Genomic DNA, 25412 nt, shown 5'->3' on the forward strand with positions numbered 1-25412 from the left:
GTGTCGATTTCTGGAGTGTTGCACTGTGGGTAGCTATTCCGTAGCTATCCCATAGTTCCCGCAGCCTCCCCCGCCCCTTGGAATTTCCGGGTTGAGATCCCAGTGCCTGATGGGGCAAAAATCATTGTCGTGGGCGGTTCTGGGTAAATGTCGTCAGTCACTCCTTCCTCTGGGAAAGCAACAGCAGACAAGCATTTTGCGGCTTTTTTCCCTGGATTGCCCTGGCAGATGCCATAGCATGGCAATCATGGAGCCTGTTTTGCCTTTTGTGACTGTCACCGTATGTGTACTAGATGCCGCTGACAGAGGTGATTCAGCAGCGCTACACAGCAGCATGCTTTTGCATGATAGCAGAGATGGTTACTAGCCATTACCATAAATTGGTAATAAGATGATCATGGTTACCAGTCCTTTTGCACTGCACTATTTGCTGCTGTCATAAGTGCCCCTGGCTGAGATTAGCCAAGGGTGCAAAAGCCAAAATTGGGAATGACTCTGTAAGTCAATTCCTCCTTTTTGGTATCTAAAAATAGAATCAGTCCTGCCTAGAATATGGGCAAGTGTACTAGAGAACCACTGTATCATAGAACCAGAGAGCACACCTGCTCTGTGTCAGATCCTGCAGAAATTATGAGCTGTATGCTATTCACAGGGGGTGGCTCCTGCAACAACCCAACCTGTTGATTCCATTCTTCCCCTAGCCTTCCTGGGCTACCGTAGCATTGTCCTCCCACTTGTGTGATGAAGTAATAAAGAATGCAGGAATAACACACAGTGACTAGTTAGTGAGAAGTGAGTGGAAGGCAGCCTCCAGCTGCTATGATAGTCCAGACAGGATATTAAGGAGTGTGGAGGAGAAGAGCCCAGCATCCCTCTGCTAGTCCAGGGGCAATTGAATCTTTTCTTTACACATGAAGGGTGGGGGCTGATGGAGCTCAGGCCCCTGTTGCTATGATGAGGACAGTTACCAGCCATACTGTACCATCTACCAGGAAAAATTAGGGCCAGGCACCCTTGATAGACCTCACGGATGGTAATCTGCATAGTTACCACTCCTTTTGCACTGCCCTATATACCAATAGGCTGATGATGATGATGACAGATATCAGTCTTATTGTACCATCAGCCACCCATGGTGGGGGAAAGCAAGGATGTTGGTGTTGTGTGCTGCAGCATCACATCTATCTGCAGCATTCAGTAAAGATAGGGTGACATGTAAAAGAGTCGAGAGGATTGTTTTCCCTTTCACTTCTGGGGGCGGGTGGGGGGGTGCGTAAATTGCCGAGCTATGCCCTGACCCACCGCGGACACTGTTTTTGACCCTAGAAGCATTTGGAGCTCAGCCAAGAATACAAATACTTTTCAGAGACTGCAGGAACTGTGGGATAGCTTGAGTCCTCCAGTCCATGAGCGTCCATTTGATTCTTTGGCTTTCCGTTACGCTTGTCATGCAGCAGTGTGCTGAGCCCCTGCTATGGCGTCTGTCTGGAGATTTTTAAAAAATGCTTTGGAATTTCGTCTTCTGTAACGGAGCTCTGATAGAACAGATTTGCCTGCCCATACAGCGATCACATCCGTACGGTCCATGCTGGAGCTCTTTTTGGATTTTGATTTCGGACTGCATCGCCACCCGTGCTGATTGGAGCTCCACGCTGGGCAAACAGGAAATATTCAAAAGTTTGCGGGGCTTTTCCTGTCTACCTGGCCACTGCATCCGAGTTCAGATTGCTGTCCAGAGTGGTCAGTGATGCACTGTGGGATACCACCCGGAGGCCAATACCGTTGATTTGCGGCCACACTAACCCTAATCCGATATGGTAATTCTGATATCAGCGCTACTCCGCATAGGGCTAGTCTACACTTACCTGCCGGGTCGATGCGATGAGTTCGACTTCTCTGAGTTCGAACTATCGCGTCTAATCTGGACACGATAGTTCAAACTCCCCGCGTGCTCCGGTCGACTCCGGAACTCCACCACTGCAAATGGCAGTGGCGGAGTCGACCTTGGAGCCGCGGACTTCGATCCCACGGCGTCTGGATGGGTAAGTAGTTCGAACTAGGGTACTTTGAGTTCAGCTACGCTATTCCTGTAGCTGAACTTGCGTACCCTAGTTCGACCCCCGCCCTTAGTGTAGACCTGCCCTCATTAGGGAGGAGTACAGAAACCGGTTTAAAGAGCCCTTTATATCGATATAAAGGGCCTCTTAGTGTGGACGGGTGTGGCATTAAATCGGTTTAATGCTCCTAAAACCTCCAAGGCATGTCCTGGGCAGCTTCTGTTGTATATTGACCTGGGTGTGTGGCTGATCCTGCCTCACCGGGGTGTACTGAGGATAGATGCGATAAAAAGTATGAGGTGCTCAGATATGATGGTGACTGAAGGAGGGCAGACAGATGTGTATCTAAGACAAAAAAATCTGTTAGTCTGGGCGTGCTGAAAAGATCACTGACATGAATGGAATGGGTGTGGCCTCCCTTGCCTTCATTTGACCCTGGGCCCTTCCCCGATGCAGCAACTGCTGGATATTCCTTCCCATGAGAAAACAGCTGGTCGAGGGACTTGATTAACTTGGGCAAAAAATGTCTAGTATAAGGAAAACATCTCACATTATTTTAGAGCCTGACGCAAAACCCTTCCCAACGCCATAGAAACCCTCCTCTTGAGAGCAACGTGAGCTGTGTCAGGCCCTGTGTTCATAACCCTGAGTCCGCAAAATTGTTAGTTGTTTCTTGAAATGTCAATTGTAGATGTCTTTACAAGTGGCAATGGACTGATCACTAGAACAGAGCTAATTAGATGAAAAAGATGCTTCCTTCAGAAGATCAGGAGCTGTGACTTAAAGAAGAAAACTCTGGGAGCTTGCAGATTAGTAGAAGAATCCTGGGCAGATTCATTGGTGTGGGTAAAATACCAAATCTGACTGACTATAATGAGTATTGGCGAAGGATTTTGCCCAATATTAGTGAGGGCTTGAGCCTGTCAAAGACTCACTGTCATTTCCGCATGAGCTGGGTGAGATGAAAACTATTTCCTGTACAGTTGCTTTCTTCCAGACGTTGCCGAGCGTTTTACAAAGGACATAAGCCGCATTATCCCCAATTTTTGTCCAAGGGGAAACTGAGGCATGTGGAAATGACGTGATTTGCTCAAGATCACCAAAGAAATAAGTGGCAGACCAGGAAATAAATTCCCAGCTGTGCTGAGTCTCTGTTTGGTGCTGAGCACTATGGGAAAGTGATCTATGGACACCCGCCATGCACTGCACAGTAACGGATAGATAAAGACAGCCAAGCGGGTTTCTGATGCTCAGTGTTAGTACTACTAAGGTCTGAAAACTTCTTCTTCTTCTTCTAGGAAAATTGGAGAAAGTATATTGAACTCTGTCTAGCAATGCTGGATTAGCAGGCAGAATTATTGTTTAGCAGTATTGTACCAGCATCTTAAAAATTGTGGAATTTGGTGGTCAGGATCCCCTCTGTTGTTCTGAAACTCGAAGCCCAAAAGCTGCCTTGGTGCGGGACTCAGCTCGGTCATGCAGTGAGTATTATCTCCCGGGTGAGAGGCAGTGTGCTCCGATGCCGGGCTCAGTTTCCTTTAGGGGTGGCTGAACCTTTGCAGAGGCTGGTTTGTAAAATCTGAGCGGTGGGGCTGGAGGGTCCTTAAGGAAGACAGCAGCTCACTGGATCTGTGAGTGGCACCATGGGTTATATAAGGCCGGGGAAGATTTTTCCCATGTTACTGAATCATAGAGAAATACCTAAACACCGGCTAATATTTTCTCCCACCAGACGGGTTATTCACAATGTGATGTACTAGTCAGCATAAGGGTGTCACTGTCTGTTCCCTACATCTGCCTGGAATGATCACTGCCAGCCACAATAGCAAGCTCAGCTTCATTTCTCTCCTCGCACGCTGCTCTCTCTAGTTCTGTCCCTCGGTGTATGTTTTCTGGGGTGTGAGTGACGTTATTTGAGATGGAATTTTCAGGGGAGGGTTCTAGGAATTGATACATTAAGGGCGAAGATCACAAGGGGACATGGCTGTTGCAAGGCTATTTCACTTGCTATAAGTAATTAAAGGAACCGGGGAGACTGGCTGGATCCCCTGACGCTCACTCGGCGTATGGGGCTCTCCAGACCTTGTACTCCCCGGCGCGTACTACAGGAGGTGAAGGCCGCTTTGCTGCCCGCTGCTCGGGCCTACCTCGACTGGGTCCTGCACAAGGACATGCCCCGCCCGCCCCCCACCCCGAGCCCTCCGGACCTTTTCATCGGGCCCCTGCCCCGTGGACCCGACCGGCCGTCCCGCCCCTTTTCTGCAAGCCGGCTGCACAATCTGCAGCCAGTCCGCTTCCAAACTGCAACGAGGAAACATCTCTACACGCTCGTGCTCCACACCCTTCCCTTCCTCACCCTTGTGTCCCGCCCCAACACAAAGTGGTGGGACCTTCTGCCACCTCTCGAGGGTGAGGAGCCCCGGTGGGCCAGCCTCTACTCCACCCTGGTCCTGAGGCCCACCAGGGATATCAGTTGGTGGCTCCTTCATGGGGCCATGAGCACAGGTGTGTACTTGCCGCACTTTACCCCTGTCCCAGACACCTGCCCCTTCTGCGGCGCGAGGGAGACCCTGGCGCACGTTTACTTAGAGTGCGCCAGGTTGCAGCCCCTATACCGGCTCCTCACCAATATACTGTTGCATTTCTGGCTGCACTTTTCCCCTCACCTCCTTCTCCATGCACTCCCTATCCGTGGGCCCACGAAGTCGCGGGACCTCCTGGTCAACCTCCTCCTCGCCCTGGCCAAACTGGCCATCTACGCAACCAGGGAGAGGTGGTTGGCCAATGGAGACTCCTGTGACTGTGGGGCTTGTTTCCAATCCTCTGTCCGTTCACGTATCCGGGAGGAGTTCCTCTGGGCGGCGTCCACTGGCTCCCTTGATGCCTTCGAGGAGCAGTGGGCGCTGTCCGGGGCTCTCTGCTCGGTGTCCCCATCAGGCTCCCTCCTTTTGACCCTCTGACCGCACTCCTGTCCCTGTTCTTTTATTAGTTGCCCCTGAAATCAGTTGGGTTCTGAGGTCCTGTAGATCCTCCCCTTAGGCTGGGGGGGGGGATCCTTTAGCAGTGGAGGGGCTTCTGCCCTCCCACTTCCCGGAACCCAATAGGTATAAGTAATTAAGGACTCATTAGAGCAGGGACTTGAGTCTCCTCCTGAATCCCAGAGAGTGTCCTGACCCCTGGGCTGTGCAGTGACTCGCTTTCCTGCTCTCTCTGCCCAGCACATCTCCCCGCCAGGCGCCTAGGGGATTTCGGTGCCTACAGGGGGCCGGCTTTGAGGGTCTCGGTGGCATGTCCGATTTGGGCACATAAGGTGGCAGGTAGGTGCTGAATTCACCTTGTGGACCGAGCCCTGAACACACATCGAAAGCCCCTGGCAGGTCGCTCTCCAGCGCCCGTAGGCTCCTTCCAGAATTCAAACCTGTCTGCCCGGGCTGAGATTTTCTAGCGCTCCCGAGGGGTTAGAATAGGCATGAGGTGTCCGTATCTCTAGGGCAGCCTGGAGACCCTCCGCCTGGCTTTACTTTAACGGCCTCACTTTAATGTCGGAAAGGCGGGGAGGGGCGGAGTGAGGGGCACAGAGCGTGTTGGGCACACGGGGAAGTTGCGGGCTGGTCTCTGCTAACAGAGCGGTGAGTCCGTGTCTGTGTCGGGGCGGGCGGGGGGGGGGGGGAGTCACAGGCAGGCAGCTGCGGACCGGAGTTTTCTCGCTCACGGTCTCTGCGCTGCGAGCTGTAGAACTGCAGCGCCCCCCAGCGGAGCGTTTGTGCTTAGCCAGCGAGGGCAGGTTTTTGTCTGAGCTCAGCCCGGCTTCCCCGCACCGTGTGTCTCTCTCGCACAGTGATACCGGGCGGTGTCCTCGGGCTTCAGGCCGGTCATGTCCAAATGCACCAGGTTGTTGGAATCGTCCCTGGAGATGGTGAATCGGCCTTTCACTGAGTCTGCGTAGTAATAGCGGTTCCATACTTCCCGGTAAGTGCTTGAAACCCACTCCAGCCCCTTCCCGGGAGCCTGCCGGACCCAGCTCATCCCGTAGCTGCTGATGGTGAAGCCGGAGGCTTTGCAGGACAGGCGGAGAGAGTCTCCGGGCTGTTTCACATCCCCTCCGGACTCCACCAGCTGCACCTGGGACCGCACACCTGGGAATAGAGAGATAATGTAATTCGCATTAGTATTAAGAGTAACAATAGACTGTTCCCCTGCCCCGCCAATGGATGAGAGGGGAGAAAATACCTTCCAAAGCCACTGCAAGGAACAGTACATGGAGCCAGAGCCTCATTGTCCCGGGCGCTGGAGGGGAAAGTTCTCAGGGACTGGCTGGTCACTGCATAGACCCAGGGGCTGCGGATTGTGTCTCCGGCTGCAGCCTGGGCAGAGACAGAGACAGTTTTAAACAGGAAACTGTCACCCTGATTTGCATATCCCGCTCCTTATAACACACGCACAAACTCCTTCCCTGGCTGATCTCATTTCTCGCCCTCCGGTTCCAGGAGAAGGGGGAGATTTGTGTCAACGTGTGTAGCGTTCCGACACAAATCCCATCAAATCCAAGGGGATTTTTGTTAGCGGCTTGGATCGCATCAGGTCCCATGTGTTTGTGTGGAGTCCTGTACAATGAGAACCTGGGCCTGGAATGCTCCGGAAAGGGGCTGGCAGAGCAGGAGGAGAGGAAGGAAGGAGGGAGGGGGGGATTGTAGCATAAAAGAGAGAAAGGAAGAAAGGAAGCTGCAGTCCTGGTAATGACAGTCAAGGGCTTCTAGGCCACCTATCAATCACCATCATCTTCATCCTCCTCCTCCTCCTCCTCCTCATCATCTTTGGAGCATTCTCAAACTTTACCAGCAAATAGTTTATATAATCGTTCTGGATAGTTCCTCATCTCTGGCAAGGGGACAGCAGCATCTCCCTGTCTCACAGCGGTATTGTGAAAGCAACTACATTAAACATTGTGAGGAGCTAATATATTACCTCAATTTGGGGCATACTAGCACCTGCGATAAAATCTCGGAGTCCTGAATCACTGCTATTCAGTTATGATATTATCGTCAATAATAATAAATAAATAATAATAATTTATTCTTATTGTTGTGATTGGGCCTGGGAGTCGTCTTTTGGGCCCCACTAGGCGAAGCCCTGGGCCATCTCCGGACAAACAGATGTTCCTTATCCCAAAGGTTTGTTTGTCAGATATAATTTAGGTTGCATCAGTCCCAGCACGCCGGGAATGTGGGGGTGCTGGACTCAGTGGGGTGGGATACGATGGATGGAGAAGGTACCTCCCCCGGTGTGTAAGTGGCAGGAGGACGGGTTGGGAAAGCGCCCCCCAAACATGCCTTCTTGTATGAGTGAACATCTAAATGAGGTAAATTCCCGGGAACAGGGAAGTGGAGGTGACAGGCAGGGATTGGGAGATTCCCATTTTCTCTCTTTTCTCCTCTGGAGATTTTGGTGCGTGATCCCCGGTTCCCCGCCAGCAGCGACCTGTTTCTGGAAGCGACAGGGCAGTTACTTGTCTGAGCTCAGCCCGGCTTCCCCGCACTGTGCTTCTCCCGCACAGTGATACCGGGCGGTGTCCTCGGGCTTCAGGCCGGTCAGTTGCAGATACAGCAGGTTGTTGGGGTTGTCCCTAGAGATGGCGAAGCCTCCCTTGCAGGGCGGTGCGTAGCTGATCGTAGTTGAAATTGGGTGTATTTCCACTATGCACTCCAGTCCCTTCCCAGGGACCTGTCTGACCCAGCTCATCCCGTAGCTGCTGAAGGGGAAGCCGGAGGCTTTGCAGGAGAGGCGGAGAGAGTCTCCGGGCTTTTTCACATCCCCTCCGGACTCCACCAGCTGGACCTGAGGTCGGACACCTGCAAACAAAGACACAATGAGATTCCTGCAGACCTGGCTCCCAGTGAGATTGATACAAAACCCGGAGGCTCCCCAGTGTCTTCAGGAAACAGTTGCAATCAGAAGGAAATGTAGCTGGAGTGGCATGTTCCTGAACTTGGGATTCTGCCTGGATAGGTTGTAGATCGTTGATGATGTGCTGGAGAGGTTTTAGCTGGGGGGCTGTACGTTATGGCCACTGGTGTTCTGTTATTTTCTTTGTTCGGCCTGTCCAGTAGTTGGTGATTTCTGGGTACCCATCTCGCTCTGCAATCTGTCTCCTCAGTTCCCCAGGTGGGTATTATAGTTTTCAGATGTGTATGGATCCACAGCCTTGCTTTAGAAAAATCCAGCATGGAGAGCCTAAAAGGTCTCAGATGGAATAAAAATTGTTAAGGAGTTTGAACAGTCCTATTACCAAGTGGCTGAGCTTGGCCAGCCTGTTGGGGAAACAATGTTGTTGGAACAAGAATGTCACCATGTTGACTCTGTGAGTGAACAGTCCTTGTCAGAGGTTCAGAGCGAAGACTGGGTAGCTGAATCTGCAGATCAGGACAGCTGTGCAGTTAATCTCTTGAGAATAGAGGGGATGGCAGGCAAACTTTCATCTCTAAATACTTTGGATATGTCTTCTAGTCTCTTAGTGGACTTAACATCTGATTCCATGTGGAAACAGAGGTTGGTGATGGAAAGAAGAAATAACCTTGGGTCTAACGTGCTAGTGAAAATGGATAGTATCTCTGTAAGACAGAGTCCAGCCTTGGAACTGGTATTAGTTAAGAATCTGAAAACTGGTGAACAAACTAGTGTCTGTGTTGATGAAAATTACCTGACAGACAGGCGGGAGAAAGACTTGCCCATAGCCATTAGCAAAGAGGACACACCCAGCCAGACAATGGATTCTGTTACACAAAAGAGCTCAGATTTTGACACCCCCCACCCAGAACAGGGAGGAAGGGAAAGGCTAAACCTTTCAAATAAAAGCCACTTGTTAACCCTAAAATGCCAAAACCCCAATGGAATTGAGCCAAAGGCATGGCATGACAAAAATGCTTGGAAATGTACACTTGTAATGGATGTAATGTTAATATCAAGGCTAATATTAACTCTTGTGACTAATGTGTTGCTGATACCAAACACTTTAAAAATGTACAATGTGCCTAATCTTTTGGAAAAACCCTTGAACATGTTGGGAGTGATACATAGGAGCACAGTTTATGTTAAAAGACCTTGTGATACTGATATTTCACAGTTAGTGCCTGTAACTAGTCTTGAAACTACTCAGGAGAAAATACATTGCAGACCTAATGTGCTGTATGAAAAGGGAAACTGAGGCACACTACCATATTGCTAACATGGCTAAATGCCAAGATTCCTACACTATGGGGAACATTAATATCTACATTGACTTGATGTTAATTGGGTTCCAAACATTTGTCAGAACTTGTATAAATAAATTAGCTAATTTCATTATCGTATGGCAACGTCAGATGAGACATACAAGAATTATGCTGCAAGAGCAGGTCCAATCCACTATTGGTCTAACCAAGTTTTACCTTGGGTTTGTCATGAAATTCAATCACCTTGTTACTTCCACAATGATCCTTACAAAGAAACATCCTGTTTTAGTAAAACATGATTTTGATAAACCATTTCTGTTATACAGTAAGAGCACGTCTACACTGGCAAAATTACAGCACCGGCAGTTACAGCACTGCTCAGAGAGCACCGAAGGAAAACTACTGTTTGTTCACACTGACAGCTGCCTGTGCAATAGCATGTTCACCCTTGTGGCACTTGCAGCGGTGTTTGGAGTGGTGCATTCTGGGCAGCTATTTCACAGAGCATCTCTTCCTCTTCTCCCACTAAGACTTGTGGGAAGGTGTGAGGGGGTCGCGGAGCATCCTGGGTCCAGCCCCAATGCCCTGTGATACATTGCTTCGCATCCCAGCAATCCCTGTGCTTCCGTCTGTGATTAGCAAAACAATGGTTTGTGTACTGCATGCCCTGCCTCTTCTGGGCAGCAGGAATGGATCCCGAACTGCTGACCAGTACGCTGCTCACTCTCACTAACACATACATGTCATGAGTGGCAGTGGAGTTATTCCTTAACCTACAAAGGCAAGAGGAGTGTGACATTAATCTTGCCACGTGGCATTCACAGACATGCTGACCACAGTGGAATGCTGCTTTTGGGCTTGGGAAAAAAGCACTGAGTGGTGGGATCACATCGTCATGCATGTCTGAGATGACGGGTAGCTGCTGCAGAACTTTCAGATGAGGAAAACCACATTCAAGGACTGTGTGATGAGCTCACTGTGGCGCAAGGACATGAGAATGAGAGCTGCTCTGTCACTGGAGAAGCATGTGGTGATTGCACGGTGGAAACTGGATACTCCAGACTGCTACCGATCAGTCGCTAACCAGTTTGGAGTGGGAAAGTCAGTCATTGGAGTCATGTTGATGGAAGTCTGCAGGGCCATTAATTGCATCCTGCTCCAAAAGACCGTGACTCTGGGCAATGTGCATGACCTCATGCCTGGCTTTGCAGAAATGGGCTTCTCTAACTGCAGATGGGCGATAGATGGCACACACATTCCAATTCTGGCACCAGACCACTTAGCCACTGAGTACATTAATCAGAAGGGGTATTTCTCTACGGCTTTCCAGGCACATGTGGATCACCATGGGCATTTCACAGACATTAACGCAGGCTGGTCCGGAAAGGTGCATGATGCACACATCTTTCAGAACACTGGCCTGTTCAGGAAACTGCAGGCAGGGACTTTCTGCCCAGACCAGAAGATCACTGTAGGGGAAGTTGAAATGCCCATTGTGATCCTGGAAGACCCCGCCTACTCCTTAATGCCGTGGCTTGTGAAGCCATACACAAGGCAACTTGACAGCAGCAAGGAGTGGTGCGGTTCAACAACAGGCTGAGCAAGTGCAGAATGAGTGTTGAGTGTACATTTGGCTGTTTAAAAGCCCACTGGCGACCCCTGTATGGGAAGCTGGACCTTGCCGATGACAGTATCTCTATGCTTATAGCTCCGTGCTGTACACTCCATAATATGTATGAAGGGAAGGGTGAAAGCTTCACTCAGGGCTGGACCACTGAGGCTCAGCACCCAGAGGCTGAGTTTGAACAGCCAGAGACCAGGGCTATTAGAGGGGTACAGCACAGGGCCATAAGGCTCAGGGATGCCTTGAGGCAGCAATTTGAAGGTGAAAGCCACTAGTATTCAGTGCATGCTCGGGATCGCAGTGCTTGTAATGCTAGGAGGTGACTGGTGCACAGGATGCAAGAAGGGGCCTTAACATAATTGTATGTTGCTTTGCAAGGCTCTTTTCCCTTTCACTTGATAGAATGAAGATTGCTTTCAAACCAACACAATTATTTTATTAAAAGACAACAACCAAAGAGAGAGTCATTGCTGCCCCCGGTAGTGGACGGGAGAAGCAGACTCTGCAGCCCCCCTCTATTTCTCTCATTGACCCCCATTTTTGTGTTATTATTAAAACCAGAAAATGAATATTTTGGGGGGTTAGTTATTTATTCATTTAACCCAGGATTTTTTTTCTCCTAGGAAAATGCTCCTTGTGCCAGAAAACCCACCATAGGTGGAAAATAATTCAACTAACCAGACAAAGAAGCAGAAAACAAAGGAAACACATAGAGAAACTTGGGGGGTTCTAGTGTGAAAAGCTGAGTGACCCGGCCCTTCTGCTGGAATGTGTCACTGACAGGGTGACACTGAGCGGAATCCCAGCACGGTGAAGCGAAGAGGGTCCTAGAGGGAACCGGAATGAACCAGGTTGAGGCTCCATGGCCTGTGTTATGCAGGAGCTCAGACTAGTTTCTCATACTGCTCCGTTCTAGCCTTTATGTCTATGGATCTGTGACTCCCTGGCAGGTTGGGGGTGGCCTCAGAATTTGTCCCCTGACAAGGAAAAAAAGAGGCAGGGACCCAACTAAGAATGTTCTGCGCTTTGCGGGAACTTGTATAAATTCCTTCACCTTGTGTAAAAGCAAAGAGGAGGGATAATAACAACAATAAAAGGGTCTGCTGCTGCTCGGCCCTTTCCCAGAACTGATCTCATTGTCACTCACAGGCCTGGGGCGCCCCCAACACCAAACCGCTTCTCTGATCACTGCAGGGAGAGGTTCTTGTCTGAGCTCAGCCCGGCTTCCCCTCACTGTGTCACTCGCACAGTAATAGCGGGCGGTGTCCTCGGGCTTCAGGCCGGTCAGTTGCAGATACAGCAGGTTGTTGGAGTTGTCCCTGGAGATGGTGAATCGGCCTTCAACAGCCGGGGAGTACCACTGATTAGATGCATCGGGTCTAATCTGAGCCAACCACTCCAGCCCCTTCACGGGAGCCTGTCGGACCCAGCTCATGTAGGCGCCGCTGAAGGTGAAGCCGGAGGCTTTGCAGGAGAGGCGGAGAGAGTCTCCGGGCTTTTTCACATCCCCTCCGGACTCCACCAGCTGCACCTGGGACCGGACACCTGGGAATAAAGACAGGCCATTAATATCGGTATAAAATCAGCGGTAACGCAATATTCTTCTCACTCTGCCAGTTATTCAGAGGAGGAAAATACCTTCCAAAGCTGCTACAGCGAAAATTACAAGGAGCAAAAATCCCATTTTCCCGGGTGCTGGAGGGGAAAGTTCTCAGGGACTGGCTGGTCACTGCACAGACCCAGGGGCTGCGGATTGTGTCTCCGGGTGCAGCCTGGGCAGAGAGAGGCACAGATTTAAACAGGAAACTGTCTCCCTCATTTGCATATTTCCCTTCTTATAAGAGACACACACTCCTGCTGCCAGTGATCTGAGTGACTCGCCCTAGGGCTCCGGGTGCAGGAGACAGACTGACCTGTCCTGTGTGTCTGTGCAGCGCCGGGCACAGGGCGCTGGGATTCTCCTGACACTTTCGAACCCCTGGCAGGAATGAACAGCTGCCCGCAGTGACTGTATTTCCTCAACCAGGAACTTAGGGGCTATTTATTGTAAAATGATATGGTGAGGGGAGGGGAGGAGAGACGAGACTCCGCCCTGGAGCCCCATCCCATGGGCAGAGGGGCCGTGTAACGTCCGGTCAGTGGGGTCTGTGTCTGGTGAGGCTTCAGGCAGCACTGAAGGGAGATTGTTATTCTCTATGGATATTTATATTCGTGTTCAAACTCCTGTTCCCATTCTCATCATTCAGACTCTACTTCCCATTCATATGGAGATTCTGTGAAATAAAACTGACCACAAATCTGCCGTTGTGTTGGCTGTTGGGGTTGATTCCTGTTCCCCCACTTAAATGTGGCCATTTTAAGAGCCAAACACGATGTTAACCCGCTGTCGGTTTTGGTGATGGGCTTTGTCACTCTGGTCTAGTCTCTCACACAGTGACACCGGGCGGTGTGTTCCGCTCTCCTGCTGCTCCTTTGTAAATACAGAGGGCTGCTGGGACTGTCTCAGGAGACAACGAACCGCCCTTTCGCTGAATCGGTGCAATGAGAACAATTTCGTGTGTCCTGCGCCCTGGAGACCCGCTGCAGACGCTTCCCAGGAGCCTGACGGACCCAGCGCTGAAGTGGAACCCGGAGACTTTAGAAGAGGCGAAGTCAAAGGGCGCCTGCAAGTTCCATGTACAATCGAGCCGTGTATGTAGGTGCAGAGCTGAAAAAAGAATGTTTTCCAACCCCCAAAGCCCCTCTTCAGTCTCCTCCCCAAGGCTGTGCTGTTTTCTCATTGCTCCCCCTGGTGGGGAATGGAGAAGGGGACTCTGCAGCCCCCCTCCCGCTCACTGACTTCCCTTTTGTATTATAATTTAAAGCAGAAAATAAATATTTGGGGGGTTATTTATTCTTTTAATCCAAGATTATTTTGCTCCTAGGAAAATGTCCCTTGTACCAGAAACAGCCAGCTTTTGCTGAACAATTATTCAACTAACCAGAAAAAGAAACAAACAAAAAAGAAAAACAAAACAAAACAAACAAACTTGGTGGGTTCTAGTGCCAAAAGCTGAGAGATCACTGCCCTTCTGCTTGACTGTATCTCTGACAGTGGTGGAAGAAAGCGGAATCCCAGCATGCTGAAGTAAAGAGGGTGCTAGGCTGAAACCCAATTAATCAGGTTGAGGATTTATGGCCTGTATTATGCAGATGATCAGACTAGAGAATCATACTAATCCTTTCCAGTCTTTAATTCTATGAATCTGTAACTGTCCTGGAGGTTGTGTTCATTTTTACTTTGGTGTCTGATAAGGGTCACATTCAAATATGACCGTAAGAACATAAGAATGGGCATATTGTCTCAGACCAAAGGTCCATCTAGCCCAGTGGCCTGTCTTCTCACAATGGCCAATGCCAGGTGCCCTAGAAGGAATGAACAGTATTCCAGATGTGGCCTTACCATGGATTTATATAAGGGCAATAATATATTCTCCGTCTTATTCGCTGTTCCTTTTTAACCCTAATATCCTGTTTGCTTTTTTGACTGCTGATGTGCACTACATAGACATCTTCAGAGAACTATTCACGATGACTCCAAGGTCTCTTTCCTGACTCGTTGTATCTAAATTAGCCTCCATCATATTGTATGTATAGTTGGAGTTACTTTTTCCATTGTGCATAACTTTACATTTATCCACATTACATTTCATTTGCCCGATTTTTTTAGCACTTTGTTATTGTTTGTTTGAAACAATTGTTTGTTGGTTTTGTGAGATCTTTTTAAAGTTCTTCACAGTCTGCTTTGGTCTTGACTATCTTGAGCAGTTTAGTATCATCTGCAGACTTTGCCACGTCACTGTTTACCCCTTTCTCCAGATCATTTATGAATAAATTGAATGGGATTGGTCCTAGGACTGACCCTTGGAGGACACCACTAGTTTGTCCTTTCCATTCTGAAAATTTACCATTTACCATTTATTCCTATCCTTTGTTCCCTGTTTTTTAAACCAGTTGTCAATCCATGATATGATCTTCCCTATTATCCCATGACAACATAAGAGCCTTTGAGTGGCCCTGTCAAAGGCTTTCTGGAAATCTAAGTACACTATGTCCACTGGATCCCCCTTCTCCACATGTTTGTTGACACCTTCAAAGAACTCTAATAGATTAGAAAGACATGATTTCCCTTTACAGAAACCATGTTGAGTTTTGCCCAACAATTTATATTCTTCTATGTGTCTGATAATTTTCTTCTTTACTATTGTTTCAACTAATTTGCATGATACTGACATTATACTTACCAGTCTGTAATTGCCAGGATCACTTCTAGAGCCCTTTTTAGGTTGGATATTAAGAAACATTTCCTAACTATCAGGGCAGTTAAGCACTGGAATAAATTACCAAGAGTAGTTGTGGAATCTCCATCATTGGACATTTTTAAGAGCAGGTTAGACAGACACCTGTCAGGGATGTTCTAGATGGTGCTGCCATGAGTGCAGGGGACTGGACTTGATGAGCTCTCGAGGTCCCTTCCAGTTCTATGATTCTATGAAAATCTAAAATCAGCAGCGGATTGAAGGAGAGAAGTCACTTCAAAAAGGGACCAATGAGCCACATTCTCCAATAAAGAGCATGAGAGCACTGAATAAAGCTGTGTTATAAATCACAGCCATTGCAGTATCACACAGAGAAAAATCTCTCGCCCTTCAGTAGATGCATTGGGAAGAAAATACTTTCCAAAGCCGCAGCAACAAAAACTAAAAGGAGCCAAAGTCTCATTTTCCCTGGTGCTGGAGAGGAAAGTTCTCAGGTGATTTGGCTGGCAACTGCACAGACCCAGGAGCTGCCGATTGTGTCTCCAGGAGCAGCCTAGGCAGAGAGAAGCAGAGATTTAAACAGGAATCTGTCACCCCTATTTGCATGTCACCCTCCTTATGACACATAAAACATCCTCAATTAATGAGCCCAATTTACCTGCCTGGGGATTCAGAAAGTGGCCAGAGGAAGCAAGAGAGGAACATTCAGGGCTCAGGGCGCTCAGGCTGGGTTCTCTGCTCTGTCACAGACTTCCTGTGTCACTGGGGAAGTAAACCTGTGGCTGGATTTTTCCAAGTACTGAGGCATCAATGTACATTCTCTGAAGCACCGAGGAGCGCAACTCCCATAAATGTACCTCAGTTCTCAGGCTGTGAAATGGGGATAATCAAACTTTCCTCCCTCTGCGGGGTGCATGGAGGATAGATGAGACAGAAAGTATGAGATGCTCAGATATGATGGTGACTGGGGGAGAGGGGGATATATGTGTATCTAAGAGAAAAAAGTCTATTTCTCTGGGTGTGATGTGAGGATCACTTAAATGAATGGAATGAGCTAGTCAATTATCTTCATTTGACCTTGGGCCATTCCCCAATGCAGCAATTAATGGCTTTTCCTTCCCATGAGAAAACTGCTGGTTGGGTGACATGATGAACTTGAGCAAAAATGTCTGGTCTACAAAAAGAGAAGCGACTTTAATCCTTGTAGGGCCTGATGCGAAAGGCCTTTATAACTCAATGGAAGCCACCCCACTGAGTACAACATCATTTGTGTCACGCCCTGTGTTCATAAACCTGATGCTGGAAACTTTATGGCCATTGCTGAAAATATCAATGTAAATGTTTCACCGGTTGCCATGGAGTTCTTGCTAGACCGGAGCTAATTATGGTGCAGAGGATGCTTCCCTCATAGGGTCATCAATTGTGTTTGATGCAGAAAACTCTCAGAGCAATCAGATTAGTAGAAGAGCCCTGGGCAGATTCCTAGGTATGGATAAAATACCAAATCTGACTAATTATAGTGAGACTGTTGGCGGGATTGAGGAATGAAGGGTGTTGCCCAATATTAGTGAGGTCATGGACCTTCACCTGTCAAAAACTCAATGTCATTTCTGCATGATCAGGGCGAGATAATCCCAGTACAGATGAGGATGATGATAGTAGAACCTAGCTCCTGTATAGCCATAGATTTCAGAGTGCTTTACAAAGCAGATAAACGACGTTATCCTAATTTTTCACATGGGGAAACTGAGGCACATGGAAATGAATTGACTGGCCCAAGATCACCCAGGAAATAAGTGGCAGACCTGGAAGTAATTTTCAGCTCTCTTAAATCTCAATTTACCACTTACCACTATGGACACCTGCAATGCACAGTGCAGTAAAGGCAGTAGACCAGCTCTGTAAACGGGCTATTTTCCACTCCGTGTTAGGTCTGATTCCGTTGTCAGTTGCTGAGTGTAAATCTGGAATAAATCTGTTTAGTTCAGGGGAGTGACCCCAGATTTAGGCCAATGTATATGAGAGCTGAATTTGTCTGATTCTTTTCAAATCCAGTCTCTTGTCCTTTGTCACACTCAGAAATTGTCAGAAGGCTTTTTTCAGGGTGTGTATTTGCATGTGTGTTTTTGTTCGTGTATCTTAGTGTAAGTGCTTGAAGGTGTGGATGTGTGTGTGGGGGGGTGCTTGTATGATTGTATGTCTGTGATTGTGTCTGTAGGTGTGATGATGTGTCTCTGTGTTTGTGTGTGTGTTTGGAATAGAAAACACAGCTGATAGGAGCTCTTAGCAGGGCAATGTCTGACGTACAGAGCAACTCCAGGGTGACTCTTTAAAACTCACTTAGAAATGCCCCTTTACCCTCAACTATTTATAATCCAGGGACCGACATTCCTTCCCCGGCCCCTTTCTCTGCGATGCTCCCATGACCGAGTTCTGTGCAGTCTGCGGCGCGCTAGCGCCCCATACCCCAGTGTGGCCCTCGGGCCAAAACGTTTGCCCACCCCTGCGCTAGGACCACAAGCAGCATCAAATCTATCGCTGCTGAGCGTCATCATCAAGATCATTTACTTAGTTAATTATTAATAAGCAATGAAGTGTAGACAGAAGCTTTCTCCTGGTTGTGTTTAAAAAACTTGTGTGACATGAACACTACATGTTTCTAAACCATCCCCAGGATGTAATATTGATGGATAGTAACAAAAACAACAACAAAAATATTTCCATTCCCACTGACTTACAGACAAGTAGCAGCATTCACGCTGAGACACAGATCTCCAGTCCCATGACCACTCGTGTTCCCTTTCATATCCCCACCCTCATTCACACACACTGGAGAGAGAGAGAGAGAGAGAGAGAGAGAGAGAGGGAATGTTCTCAGGGAATGTCCCATAGACAGTTACATGGAATGATGCTCAGACAATGACGGTGGGTGGGTGGATGGCTCCATAATGCACCATGGTACTAGGCTCTCAGACTGGCTGGAGACCAGTTCATTGATGAGGCTAATAGAGGTGAGACAATGTACAGGGCAGGGATCGAATAAATCTATAAACAGACACGACCCAGCTCTCTGGCATTGACCAACAGGGATTTGGGGAACAGCCTTGTTCCCTTTTATAGCTGCCAAGCAGTTAGCAGGGCCGGTTCTAGGCACCAGAAAACCAAGCACGTGCTTGGGGGCGGCCCATTTTCAGGGGCAGCATTCTGGCCAACTTTTTTCTTTTTTTTTTTTTGCTTTGGGCTGCAAAAGCCTAGAGCCAGCCCTGGCAGCAGCAGCACGTTGTGCGCCGGGGGTGCCCTGGGGCTGCTGCGGTTCGCACCTGGGCCAGGCAGGCTCCAAGTGGGGGACACTTGGGCTGGGGGCCACCCCGCAGGGCACACGGAGCCGCCTGCAGGTGCCACAGGGTGGCCACCCCCAAGCTGCCCAGGGACTGCGGCAGGGTGGCCAGAAGCAGCAGCAGCAGCAGTGCCATGGGGGGGACACTGCTGTGCGGGGCCCATGTCCCGCTCTCCGGGATTCCCCTCCCTCTGGGGCAGCCAAAAATCTTTTTGTTTGGGGCAGCAAAAAACCAAGAGCCGGCCCTGCCCGTGGGTAGGGCAGGTTCAAGGATGTTTCGTGCCCTAGAGGAAACTTCCACCTTGCGCCCCCCTCCCCGAGCCCTGTGGCAGCTCTCCGCCCCCCCAGGCACCCCCCCCACGGCAGCTCCCCCTGGCCTGGGGAGCTGTGCGGCAGCTCCCCGCCCCAGCTCACCTCTGCTCTGCCTCCTCCCCTGATTATGCTGTCACCGCTCCACTTCTCCCGCCTCCCAGGATTGTGGTGCCAATCAGCTGTTTGGTGTGGCAAGCCTGGGAGGGAGAGAAGCAGAGCGGGGTGAGATGCTCAGGAGAGGAGGTGGAGCAGAGGTGAGCTGGGGTGGGGAGCGGTTCCCCTGCGTGCCGCCCCCCCTTACTTGCTGCAGGAGGCCCTCCCCCTGCCCCCCCGCCCCAGGTCCCTCTGCTGAAATGCCGACAACAACCAGGGCAGCCGAAGATCCGGCTGCCATGGTCGCTGCCACCGAAGGACCTGAAATGCCTCCCCCCAAATGCCAGCGCCTTAGGCGACTGCCTAGGTTGCCTAATGGGTTGCACCAGCCCTGCCTGTGGATCAAGATGTCCTGATGTGATTTCCCAATTTTGGAGTCTGGAGACACAGAGAGCCTGGTCCCCAGGCATGACACCCACCCACAGCGCCAGCTGAGGCCAATGAGAGATACGGGCCCTGAGCATCTTCTGGCGATTAGGGTCAAGGTGTGTTGGGATAAGTGCCCAAAATATGAGGTAGCCCAAACCATCACTCCTGGCTCGGTGAGTCTCTGGGTGCACTTTTCAGTGCGCAGCACAAGGAAGCAGAGTGTTTAAAATCCCTTGGTGGAAGGGGCTGGGAGAGGGTGGGATGTAGGGGAAAAAGGGGGTTGGCTCCTGAGACCCCACTGTGGGCAATGCCCCGTCTGGCTCATCCCCTAGAGCACAGATTGTGTGTTCCAGTCAGCTGGCACTTTAGAAATTCATTTCCCTTTTTTGTGCCAGTCCCGGCTCTGCTCTGTGTCACTGTGTCTCTGGCGCAGTAACAGGTGCCAGTGTCTGCAGCTGTCAGCGAGCGGAGCTGGAGATAAACTTCGTCCTTCCAAGTATCCCTGGTGATGGTGACACGAGGTGTGAGAGCCGAGTTATACTCTGTGGTTCCCCCGTTAACTGTATGTCGGCTAAATCCCATCCATTCCAGCCCTTTCCCAGGGGGCAGGCGCAGGGGCGGCTCTAGCTTCTTTGCCACCCCAAGCATGGCAGGCAGGCTGCCTTCGCAGTGCACCTGTGGGAGGTCGCCGGTCCCGCGGCTTCGGCATCCCCGACGCTGAATTGCCACCGAAGCCAAAGGACTGGTGGACCTCCCGCAGGCAGGCCCCCGAAGTCTGCCTGACTGCCGCCCTCACAGGGACCGTCAGGGCGCCCCCAGCAGCTTGCTGCCCCAGGCACGCGCTTGGAGCGCTGGTGCCTGGAGCCATTGCTGGTTGCACACATACAGAACTGGAAATGACTGCCTAGGAAGGGGTACTGCAGAAAGGTATCTGGGGGTCATAGGGGATCACAAGCTTGATATGAGACAACAATGTAACACTATTTAAAAAAGTGAACATCATTCTGGGTTGTATTAGCAGGAGTGTTGTAAGCAACCCACTTAATTCTCCCGCTCTCCTCCACACTGATTAGGCCTCAAATTAAATATTGTGTCCAGTTCTGGTTGCCACATTTCAGGAAAGAGGTGGACAAATTAGAAAAAGTCCAGAGAAGAGCAACAAAAATAATTAAAAGTCTAGAAAACATGACCTATGAGGGAAGATTGAAAACTCTGAGTTTGTTTAGTCTGGAGAAGAGAAGACTGAGGGGGACGTGATAACAGTTTGAAAGTACATAAAAGGAGAAGTACAAGGAGGAAAGTGACAAATTATTCTCTTTAACCTCTAAGGATAGGACAAGAAGCAATGGACTTAAATTGCATCAAGTGAGGTTTGACATTAGGAAAAACTTCCTAACTATCAAGGTGGTTAAGCACTGAAATAAATTTCCCAGGGAGGTTATGGAATCTCCCTCACTGAAGATTTTTAAGAGCAGGTTAGACAAACACCTGTCAGGTATGGTGTCTAGATAACACTGAATCCTGCCATGAGTGCAGGGGACGGGACTAGATTACTTCTCCAGGTCCCTTCCAGTCCCAGGGTTCTATGATTCTACAGATGGATATTGAGCTCTGAAACCTGAGGACTGATTTGTTTTTCACTCTGGTTGCAGATCCAATTCCTGTGCCCAGGGCTGGATTGTTTGGGGAAGTGCTGCCCCCATGCGGCGCACGGGAGAAGGGCGGTTCTGCGTCTCTGGTTTTTGTACGAGCCCTGTCGGGATTCTCCCCACTGTGTGTCTCGCACAGTAATAGCGGGCGGTGTCCTCGGGCTTCAGGCCGGTCATTTGCAGGTACAGCAGGTTGCTGGGATTGTCCCTGGAGATGGTGAATCGCCCTTTAACTGCATCAGCGTAGTATGTGCTACTCCCACTGCCGCTGCTGATACGGGCGACCCACTCCAGCCCCTTCCCGGGGGCCTGGCGGACCCAGCTCATGTAGTAATCGCTGAAGGTGAATCCGGAGGCTTTGCAGGAGAGGCGGAGAGAGTCTCCGGCTTTTTCACATCCCCTCCGGACTCCACCAGCTGCAACCTGGGACCGGGCACCTGAGAATAACAATTAATTATGGGGAACATGAGTACCTCGGCAATAGCACAATAATCCCCCGCCTCCCCAATACATCCAGCCCATGGAAAGGGAGAATGTACCTTCCAGACATGCTGCAGTGAGAACGAGATACAACCAAAAGCCTCATTGTCCCGGGTGCTGGAGGGGAAGTTCTCAGGGACTGGCTGGTCACTGCACAGACCCAGGGCTGCGGATTGTGTCTCCGGGTGCAGCCTGGGCAGAGAGAGGGCAGATTTAAACAGGAAACTCTCACCTTCATTTGCATATCCCCCTCCTTATAAGAGACACGCAGCATTTCCTAGCGCGAACTCAGTTTCTTTGTGTGCGGCTGAGAGAAGAGGCGGCGCTTTGTCTCCGTGGTAACCCGCCCTTGTCTCAGTCGGAGCCCTCCTACTTGACCAGAAGGAGACTAACTGGCATCTTCTTTATCCCTCCACTAGCTCCCACACCTAACCGTGACCTTGAGCAGGGGCGGCTCCAGGCACCAGTGCTCCAAGCGCCTGTCTCAGGTAGTAAGAGGGGGGTGTGCTCTGCTGGTTGCTGCTAGGGTGGCAGGTAGGGTGCTTTTGGGGGGCATGTCTGTGGAGAGTCTGCTGGCCCTGTGGCTTCAGTGGACTTCCTACAGTTTACTGAAGCTATGGGACCAGTGAATTCTTCCTGCTTGGAGCAGCAAAATGTCTAGAACTGACCCTGAAGATAAACTCCACTTTCATATGTGTCTTAACTGGAAAACTACATGAATACCTTACTTAGAGCAGGTTTCAGAGTAGCAGCTGTGTTAGTCTGTATCCGCAAAAAGAACAGGAATACTTGTGGCACCTTAAAGACTAACAAGTCTTTAGTCTTTAAGGTGCTACAAGTACTCCTGTTCTGTTTACGTAGAAACACCAAATCCTGACTTTACCCAGGATGCAATTCTAACCCGAATGTACATTCTAACCTGAGTTTTCTCCATGCTAAGAGGGAGGTTTATTCCTCTTTTTGTAACTTTGAAGCTGAGCCTAGAGAGGAATCATCTGTGTTTTAAATCTATTTATTACCCTGTAAAGTTACTTTCCATCCTGATTTTTGCAGGTGTGATTCTTTTACTTTTTTAAAAATAAAATTCTCCTTTTAAGAACCCGATTGATTTTCAGTGCCCTAAAAACCAAGGGGTTTGGTCTGTGCTCACATTGTAACCAATTGGTTGGTAGATTATTCTCAAGCCTCCCCAGAGAAGGGGGTGAATGGGCTTGGGGGGAATATTTTTGGGAAATAAGGATTCCAAGTGGCCCTTTTCCTGATTTTTTTGGCTAAACCACTTGGTGGTGGCAGCAATAACATCCAAGGACAAGGAAAGGATTGTGCCTTGAGGAAGTTTTTATCCCAAGCTGGTAGAAATAAGCTTAGGGGGTCTTTCATGCGGGTCCCCACATCTGTACCCCAGAGTGGGGAGGGATCCCTGACAGCCACATTAACCACATTGTCCAATAAAGGTGCGAGGTAACAGAACAAAGCTCTGTTATCAATCACAATCATTGCAGTGTCACTCATAGAACAATCCCTCACCCTTCAATAGATTTACTGGGGAGAAAATACCTTCCAAAGCCACAGCAATGAAAACTAGGAGACAAGGCTAATTTTTCCTGCTGTTTGAGGGGAAATTTCTCAGGGAATTGGCTGGTAACTGCACAGACCCAGGGGGCTGCAGATTGTCTCCCCTGGTGCAGCCTGGGCAGAGAGAGGGACAGATTTAAACAGGAGACTCTCACTTATATTTGCATATCACCCTGTTTATAAGACACACAAGTTTCTGTTGTGGAGCAAGCTCTGTTTTTTTTTAAATCTGGGTCTAAGAGAGAAAGAGCTGGATTTTCCCTCTGTGGTACAACCTCCTGCACTGTCAGTATCAGAGCATGATTGGCTTTGCACTTCCTACCTCATTCTGAGGAGGACAAATTCTCATCTTCTTTATCCAAACCTGAACCCTAAATTTAAGGATGAACTCTAAAACCCCAAATTTAACATTTACCTTAATCCTAAAAGGAAATGTAAAAACTAACCTTACCCTATAATGCCTTACAGTAGTGCTAAAAGTACCTCTAACTTCAGGGGTAAACTCTAACCCCATCTTTTGACTTTTACCCTACATTTAATTTTAATTTATACCTTGAACCTAATGGTACATTCTGAGCCTTGCCCTAACCACCACAGAGGTAATTTCTAACCCCTATATTTTAAAACTCACCCAAACTGAATTGTTTCACCATAAATCCTAAAGCCTTACTCCAGCTGTAATTCTGAGAGTAAACTATAACTCTAACCGTCAAAGCTAAAACAAAGTGTGTAAACCTAACCCTAACCTCAAACACTTATCTTTAACTCTTAACCTTAACCCAAATTTATGCCCTATCTCTACATCCTGTCCGACTAATGCTAATTATTAATCAAAACCACTATTTTAAACCCAAAACATAGCCCCAGTCTTAATTCTAAACTTTATCCTTCCCTAAGATAAACTCTAAGCCAGGGATCAGCAATCTTTGGCACACTGCTCACCAGGGTAAGCACGCTGGCTGGCCGGGCCGGTTGGTTTACCTGCCGCATACACAGGTTTGGTCAATTTGCAGCTCCCACTGGCCGCAGTTCACTGCTCCAGGCCAATGGGAACTGCGGGAAGTGGGGCCAGCACATCTCTCATCTCGCACCACTTCTCGCAGCCCCCATTGGCCTGGAGCGGTGAACCATGGCCTATGGGAGCTGCGATCGGCCAAACCTGTGGATGCGGCAGGTAAACAAAATGGCCTGGCCTGACAGGGTGCTTACCCTGGTGAGCCGCATGCCAAAGGTTGCTGATGCCCTGCAGCTAAATTGCCCCTAAAAATGTAAATCATATGGCTGTAGAAAGGGATAGAATTTTAATTCTTACAGGTTATTAGTGGTGTAGTTTACTTAATAAGGGCAGAACAAAATAGTTCAGCTAATATTGTTACAGCCTTCCAAGGAATAATGCCAATAGTCCCGATTTGCAGTGGATAATTCTTGTATTTGAGAGAAGATCTGGTTGGACCGTCATGGTGGGATTTGAAATTGTGTTTTCTCTGTGATTCCTCATTTTAGACTAATGGACATGGTAGATTGCATGGCGAGCTTATTTGTCCACTGTGGGCACATATAATCTTCTTTTTAAACTGAATATGGAACATTGAAAATAAAATGTTTTGGGACCATTGATTATCTCATCAAAGAGTTCCCAGGCAGAAAGACCTATGACCTTTGTGGTTCTCCTACCCTTCTGTACGACACGGGATTTTGAAAAGATGTTGGGTTGGCACCTCAGTTTGAAAGTGAGAAAAAGGTGGGTAAGTGTGGGGAAAAGCCAGTATACAACGTTATATGGCCTGCATGCATAGTCTATTGGAAGGTCCAGTAGTACAGAAAACTTTTCAGAGCAAGGGACGTAGACCTTTAGGCCAGTGGTTCGATCAAACCGCTATTTACCATTGTGGGCCCTCTTATGCAGTGTTGACTCGCTATGTGTTTATTGTATGAGGGCGATTCAATCCACACTATATAGTATGCAAATTACCTACACTCAGATGGTCCTGCAGAGTGAGCTAGGGAGATGTCACATGGGGCTGCAGCTGTGTGCTGACTGGGCTCTCACGGGCCCCACCTGGTGACAGGTGTGAGAACCACAGTGCATTATGGCGCATGTATTACATGTAACTCAGAGTCAAGTCAAAGGTCGTATTGGCTGTTGCTATGAAACATTTCGATGCATATGTTCTCGACCACAGGATCAGAAGAAGTGCTTGTTATCATTCAAGCATACGGTTAGCTGTTGTTCTGGAGGCCTGTATGTTTATGTATAGTGGTAGGGGGGGGGGGGGGGGGTGATGTGTTTTCAGTGTCACATGTGTTTATAGTATGTATGTGTTTGGAATGGTAACAGGGGTGAGAATAC

General features: G+C 49.1%; 1 pseudogene and 2 gene segments (V, D, J or C); all 3 read right to left on the bottom strand.

Annotated features, from left to right (window-relative positions):
• Positions 1-5855: 5855 nt before the first annotated feature.
• On the bottom strand, positions 5856-6317 carry LOC123347518. The segment is given in 1 exon segment: positions 5856-6317. A coding segment is annotated over 1 exon segment (462 nt).
• Positions 6318-11662: 5345 nt separating this feature from the next.
• On the bottom strand, positions 11663-12426 carry LOC123347519 (the record flags this gene model as incomplete). The annotated part of the segment is given in 2 exon segments: positions 11663-11716; positions 11944-12426. Coding segments are annotated over 2 exon segments (537 nt in total), but the record flags the coding sequence as incomplete, so codon positions are not given.
• Positions 12427-20995: 8569 nt separating this feature from the next.
• On the bottom strand, positions 20996-21725 carry LOC123347520 (annotated as a pseudogene).
• Between the last annotated feature and the right edge of the window lie 3687 nt (positions 21726-25412).

The sequence above is a fragment of the Mauremys mutica genome, chromosome 13 (genome assembly GCF_020497125.1).
Source record: "Mauremys mutica isolate MM-2020 ecotype Southern chromosome 13, ASM2049712v1, whole genome shotgun sequence".
In the NCBI taxonomy this organism is placed as follows: Eukaryota; Metazoa; Chordata; order Testudines; family Geoemydidae; genus Mauremys; species Mauremys mutica.